The sequence below is a fragment of the Tupaia chinensis genome, unplaced genomic scaffold (genome assembly GCF_000334495.1).
Source record: "Tupaia chinensis unplaced genomic scaffold, TupChi_1.0 Scaffold000231_1, whole genome shotgun sequence".
Lineage (NCBI taxonomy): Eukaryota > Metazoa > Chordata > Mammalia > Scandentia > Tupaiidae > Tupaia > Tupaia belangeri.
The window spans coordinates 3642525-3649767 of record NW_006159706.1 but is presented as its reverse complement, the minus strand read 5'-3'; the positions used below and the strand labels follow the sequence as shown (position 1 = coordinate 3649767).

The window sequence follows — 7243 nt, the reverse complement described above, 5'->3', positions numbered from 1 at the left end:
GCAACAGTAAAAAAGATCAGTAATTTCCAGGGTTCAGGATGAACAGTTGGAGAATGGGATTTTTAAAGAGGTGAAATTATTCTATATTTTATATATCTGTCTTAAGAGGCTACGTACTTTCTGATCCCAACTACAGGACATTCTGAAAAAGGGAAAACTATGGCAACAGTAAAAAAGATCAGTAATTTCCAGGGTTCAGGATGAACAGTTGGAGAATGGGATTTTTAAAGAGGTGAAATTATTCTATATTTTATATATCTCAATCCTTGACAGTATGCATTTGTCAAGACCCATATATCTGTTCAAAGGAAAAGGTGAAACTTGATGTACATTGTCAATTTTAGTTAATAATAATGTATCAAGGGGCCTGCAGGTGGTGTAGTTGAGGCACTGGATTCCCACATGACCAACTATGACTCAAGTCCCAGACCTGGCAACTTGCTTTCCCACTTTCCCTTCCTCCCTGTCTCTCTCTCTCTGGTGAACACATGTGTCCAAGAACAAATAGAAAAATAATAACAATGATAAGTAAAAATGAAATTAAATAAATAATTATTTTAAAAAAAGAATATATCTATATTAATTAATTTAACAAATGGGAGCCAGCAGATGGCATAGTGGTTATGGTGCTGAACTCCCACATGGCCTACCGTGGTTTGAGTCCTGGACCTGATGGCTTGAAAATCATGCCAGACACATGTGCATGCAAACCCAAAATCACAGAAGGAGGATGGAGGAGAAGGGATCATGGCTTGGCCATCCCATTTTCCCTCTCACTATTTTCTATGTCTCTCTCCAGCATGCAAACGCTCCCTATGACAAATCCTTAAAAAAAAAAAAAAAAATGAGACCACCAGATGACATAATGGTTATTTCACTGTACTCTAATATGGCCAACCGCAGTTTGAGTCCCAGACCCAGGGGGTTGATACTCACGCCAGGCACATGTGTGTTTGAACCCGAAATACTGAGAGGAGAATGGAGAAGAAGGGATTGCAGTGTGGCCACCCTTCCTGGGGGGTGATTTCTTCTTCTATTTTTTTTTTTAAGAATTGTTTTATTATATTTCTTATTATTATTGTTCTTCAGTTTGACCTGAGAGATACAGAGAGAGAGAGAGAGAGAGAAAGCAAGCAGCCAGCTTCAAGACTTGAACCACAGTCAGCCATGTGGGAGTCCAGCGCCTCAACCACCACACCACCTGCCAGCCCTGTAAGGGGTGATTTCTCTCTTTCTTTCTCTCTGTCTCTCTGGTGAGCACTCATGCCCCAATCTGTCAAAAAGCTCTCAAAAGTTGAGCAAAAATCTCTCAAAAAAAGAGAATTGTGACAAATGCATTGCAGTAATGGAAGATGTTGAGGATAGGGAAAATAATGCACAGAAGAGGGGAGCACACGAACACTCTGTTCTGTCTGCTCGATTTTTATGTAAATCTACAACTGTTCTAAAAAAAATAAAGTCTACTATCTTTTAAAAGCTTAAAGATAATCTTGAAAACAATGAAGTGCATTGTGATGTAACATGAACTGAGTTTATGAGGCAAGACTTGGGAAGCCCCTGCATGGGGCCACAGAGTTTTTATTATTTTAAGTCCTTGAAGCCCACTCCAAGGCCTGACAAAGCAGTTAAAGATAAGTTTGGGCTGGGATTAGAATAATAAAACTGTACAGAAGAGGAACTCCCCACTTACTACCTGTCTCGAGCCTCTGCACAATGCCCGGCTTTCATCAATGTCTTGTTTTGACATCATGTCAGACTTACAGAGAGCACATTGCATTCCCAGTTTCTACCCCAGACTTCCCAAATGTCTTCACATCTGCTCACACCTGCTCCATCCCTCTCCTTCTTAGCACTGTTTTCATCCTGCTTCTCAACCAGGGGAACAGGCTGAGGGAAGGGGCTCTGATTCCACTTCTTCATCTTCATTCCGAGCAGAACAAATAACATGAATTGGCGCCAGATGGTGGGCAGCAGTAAAACATGATGTTCTGGGGCTGGCAGGTAGGTGGCATAGTGATTAAGGCACTGGGTTCCCACATGGTTGGCCATAGTTCAAGTCTTGGACCTGGTGGCTTGCTTTCTCACTTTCCCTCTCTTTCTCTATAGCTTTCTGATCAGATTAAAAATAAATATTAATGATAATAAAATTAAATAAATAATTATTTAAAAACAAAACAAAACATGATGCTCTGTGAGGTTGACTCACATGGGAAGGTTCTAGGCTTCTGTCCAGAGAACTCCCTGAATATACCTGCTCACGTGTGCCAGTGATCCAGGGCTGGTTGGGGGTAAATTTGGACATCAAAACCCTGTTGGAGGGGCTGTCTCTCTCTTTTGTGAAAGTAAATAAGTAAATAAACTTAAAATGCAAAACTTTTTAAAAAGAATTATTTATTAGGGGCTGACAGGTGGCATGGTGGTTAAGGTACTAGATTCCCACTTGGCCAACTGTGGCTCGAGTCCCAGACCTGGCGACTTGCCTTCTCACCTCACGCTCCCTCCCTCTCTCTCTCTCTCTCTCTGGTCAAATTGAAGAATAATAAATTAATTAATTAAATTAAATAATTCTTTTAATTTAATTAATTAATTTATTTTTAAACTTGACCAGAGAGAGACAGAGAAATGAGAAAGCAAGCCACCAAGTCCAGAACTCGAACCATGGTTGGCCATGTGCGAGTGTCCAGCATCTTAACCACCACTCCACCTGCTGGCCCAAATACACTCCTTTTATATGTCTCTAAAGAATTTACGATTCCTTACTAATAACACGGGAGACGGGGATATTGAACACAGACACAGTAAAGCCCCAACAAGAGCTGGCTGCATTGAGACTCAAAGCATCTATAGCTAAGGGCAACAGTTTCTATTCTTTGCCTTTTCACCCCGTGAAGTGGGTCTATTATTATCCCCACTTCATAGATGAGGAAGCTGAGGCACAATGAGATGATCCACTTTGCCTAAAGTCACATAATAAATAGCAGAGTTGGCCTGCAAACGTAGGTGATCTGGTAGCAAGTGAGAAAAGAACAAAGGGCTACGTAAACAGGCCAGGAGCCCGCTTTTGGGAAGCGGGAGGGGATATAGTCTGCTACAGTTTGATCATACCCCCTCCCCAAATTCATGTGTTGAGCCGGTGTAATGGGATTAAGAGGATGAAAACTTGATCAATTATATGTCAAAGAATAAAAGGTGGGGCCTCTGGGAAGAGATTGGGATTAAGGTCCTTAGAGCAGGGCCATAAAACTAAACCATGGCGGGTTTCTAAGGAGAGGGGATGAGACTGGAGGATGACCCTCTGTCCTACTCTGCTCCCCACCTTGCAATGTGCGCAGGACTCTACAAAACGCCCTCCCTCAAATATGCCCCTGGACTTTGGATCCCCCAAACCATGAGCTGAATAAACTTCTGTTTTCTCAAACCACCCAGTTCCGGGTATTTTCTGTTATTAGTAACAAAACAGATTAAAACCCAGCCCAAGCCCACATTCCCTTAGGACGTGGAAGGGAGACTTTTGCTGTCATCTCCAGGTGAGATTAGACCGGTGTTGAGAGACACAAGGAAGGGGCAAGAGAAGGTGCTCTTTCATCTTTGCAAGGGAAAGCTCGAGGGTTGAATTCTAGGCTCAACTAGCAACCGTGTGGGAGAGTATGGATGTGTGAGTAATGGTGTGAACGTGGCTGTGAGTGTGCCAGTGTCCAGGAGAGGGAGTCACACCTTGTCTGGAGAATTCCTGCAGCACTTGAAGCCCAAGCTTCCCATCCTGCCCCCAGACCTCTCCATTTCCACCTGGCTGCCCCATCGCAGGGTTCAGGACAGGGGTACACAGCCGGCTGTGTTTCTTGTCACTTGTCTCTCCTCACAGATGCCCAGGGTTAGAAAGCAGGGTCTGTCTCTATTTCTCATCCTTTCCAGCCCTCAGCCCAGGACCTGGCACCTGAAGGCATGGAAAAGTAGATACTAAGTGAAGGTACTTTTCCCACATCCCCAGGCCACGTCTCCCCTCCAGGTATTTGCTCACCATCCCTCCATCTGAATGCCTCCAGGAAACCATCACTGATCCCAGGACTGAGTCTGGTGCACTGTCACCACCTGGGCTGTCTTGCCCACTTGGTCATCAGGTCTCAGAGGCAGGCCAGTGTCTGTTTCATGCCTGCGTGCTCAGCACTTGACACGGGTAAGGCACAGTCCGGCCAAGAGGAGTAGAGGAAGGAGTAACTGCGCCTGGTGGGCACGGTTGGCTTCCTAAGGGAGGATGTTTTACTATGTAAAATTTTCTGGAGCAGGCGCTCTGCAAACATTTATTAAACAATGAACAAACATTGGCACTTTGTAATCGGGCTGTCGGGAAAGGGAGGATTCGGTCGCCCCGCACCCCAATCACTAACACAACTGCCTCTCTGCGAAGATAGGTCAGGGGCCTGGGTGGGAAGGGAAGGAGAAGGGGGCGGAGGTTCGGGCAGGGGAGGGGAGGTCCGATCGCGGGTTGGCCTTTTATTCTGCCATCCAGGGAGAACTACTGCGGAGTCGTGGGCGGGCTGCTGCGTGGGCTACAGCGCGCAGCGGGCCAATTGGCGGGGTGCCGGGGTCGCAGCCAGGAGAGGACAACGCTCACACTAGGAACAGCGAGCGGAGCGCGGAATCCATACTGCTCCGCGGGGAAACCGGGGCAGACGAGCTCCCAGGACCCAGCGCCCGGTCGTGCCGGGCGGGGCCGCGCATGCAAATACGCCGGGCGCGAGGGCGGGCGCAGGAAGCCGGGGCGGCTCCATGTAGCTCCCAGGAAAGCCCCGCGACCCGCGGGCCAGACCCTGGCGGACCCGGGGTCCGCCACTTCCCGCTCGGGCGTTCGGACGGCGAATGGAGCAAGAGCGCTCAGGTAGGATCCAGGGCCCGCGCGTGGATCCGAGTGTGGGGGTGTGTGGTTGGGGATCGCTCCGGGCAACTGCGGCCGTCCGGGAAAAGAGCGGGGACCGAGGAGACCGCGCCGCCAGGACCACCGACGGGCTGGGATCCCGCTCCCGTCCCCACGCGCGGAACCGCGCCGGGTTCTGTCCATTTCGCCCAGGCGAGTTGAGCCCGGGGAGGCTGGACCCTGAGTACCCCCAAACTCGTGCTGCCCCTGAGAGCTCAGCGGGGAGGGCTTGGGGAGGCTGGCGACGTCGTGAGCGTGGGGTAACGTTAGTTTGGGGCAACACCACCTACCCCGAGCTCGGGAAGTTGGTGAGGATTGTCGGGCGAGACTGGGTGGGGAAGTTCTGAGAACTGTGAAGTCGGGTACTAGGTCACGGAATCTGGGGAAACAAGGCCCTTTTCGACCTCTGACCGCTGACTATTGATTGGGTGGCCCCAATAACAGCGATCACTTGCTGGGACTCGTTTTGTTCGGGCTCTGTCCGGAATTTGGAAAGAATGCTGAGTTAAACCTCAGAATAACCTTTCTGTGGCCGCTGCTATGTATCAGGGCCATTTCTCGGAGGAGGATGTGGTGGCACAGGCAGCTTTAACTTGAGCAAGACGAAGCGCGTGACGGGCGGACGGGGAACACGATTGGAACCCAGGCAGGCTGTCGCCAGAGCCGCCGTTTCCCACCACTCAGCAGTGGGAATTATCCCGGGGGCTTGGTGAAAATGCGCTTTCCCAAGCCTCTTCCCTGAAATTCAAATTTAGTAAATCCAAGAATCTGATTTAAAAAAAAAAATAAAAACGAAAACCCCCACAGGTCTGGATTTCTTAGAATCAGGCAGATGGGAAACCAGTAAACTGCTCGCTGCTGGTTTGCATTCAGAGGGAGTGCCCCCAGGCTCCACTAACGCTGCTTAGGTCTCTCTCAGCCCTTCCTAGAATTCAGGGAGGTGGGACTGCAGGCCCCCCTCCCCCTCCCATGGCTTATTAGGAGCCCATGGCACTTTCTGGAACATCAGTGCCTTTATTAAAATCCTAAAGCCCAGTGGGGAAACTGAGGCACGAGTGTATTTTTGGCTAGGATATATTGCACAGGAAGGGGATTCTAGAGTCCTTCAAAGATCTCTTAAAACTCAGCAATCTCAACCCGCGGTTCTAGTTGAGGGCACTGAGGCACAGGAGGGGAGGTGAACAGGGGAGGTGACTGGCTGGGCCCTTCGTTCTCTCTCTAGCATTTTGAGCTTCTGTGTACTGGTGTCTGTCCTCAGCAGCTAAGCTCCTCCTCTGGGGTGGGGGAAAAGATCGGAGTGAGGGACACCAGGGGCTGCAGGAGCACAAGCTGGGGAGGATCGCGTTTTCAGGGCAGAAGGCATGAGGCCTCACAGAGCAGGTGCCCCTAGCTGGCCTTGGCAGTGGGGTAGAGGCGTTTGGCGGGTGGAGAATGGGAGGGAAGGCGTGCTGAGAGGCGGACACAGCAGGACACCGCGGGTCATGGCTGGGGGTACAAACTGCAGGCGTGTGGAGCCTAGGGAGTGTGGAGCCTAGGGAGTGGGGAGAAGCCAGAGACAGGAAAAGGTGGACTGGCTACATGTTAGTGGCCTTGAGTGCCGTGCTGAGTAGAGGCGTGTGGCTTCTACTTTGCCCGAGCTGTAAGAGTCACTGTGCAGATGCCTAGGCTCCTGCCTGCACCTCTGGGCCCAGTCCGAAGGGAGGCTATGCGCAGGCAGCCGGGAGGAAAAACCCTAGTGAGTTGCCTGGGTTACAACATAGCCAGTTACCAGCAGGTCTGGGATGATCTGAGGGTTTCTACACTCAGGGCAGTGACTCAGTGACTGACAGATTTTGTATAGTGCAGTCCCAGGGTTGCAGACCAGGCAGGGTGGGGAGGCTGTCCCCCAAGGCACTCACAGTTTCCCCCTGCTCAGAGACAGAAAAGGAGCTGAAATGAATGTCAAACAAGTCAGAGCACGCCCCTGCACTCCTGGCCCTCCCCTGCACCCTCTTGGGACATGAAGGAGAGGGTTTGGGATTAGGGACTTGACTGGAGGTCTGGCAGGGACAGAAGCTGGATGAAGTTCCATTAGAATACTGAGCTTTCATGTTTCCTGTCAAGAGGAAGAGAGAGTGGTCATAACTGCATGAGCTCAAGCCAGGTTGCCCAAGCTCAGCCGTTGGCTTTCCCGCTTACTATGCAACTCACTTGTCCAGACCTCAGTTTTCCCCTTTGTGAAATGGTAACTGCTGTGTCCCACCGCAGGGATGATTCAGTCAGTTCGTGTATGCCCACATACAGAGCAGTGCCTGGTACAGCAATTGCCATGAACCTCATTGGGTGGGATTT

General features: G+C 49.9%; 1 protein-coding gene across 2 annotated transcripts in view; it reads left to right on the top strand.

Moving 5' to 3' along the window:
* Positions 1–4504: 4504 nt before the first annotated feature.
* IL4R (interleukin 4 receptor) overlaps positions 4505–7243 on the top strand; it is a 39957-nt gene continuing 37218 nt past the window's right edge. For both annotated transcript variants that reach the window (XM_006148259.3, XM_027771793.1), the window contains exon 1: positions 4505–4876. In XM_006148259.3, the coding sequence (XP_006148321.1) occupies positions 4718–4876 (159 nt within the window). In that variant the 5' untranslated portion in view covers positions 4505–4717. The remainder of the gene's footprint in view (positions 4877–7243) is intronic.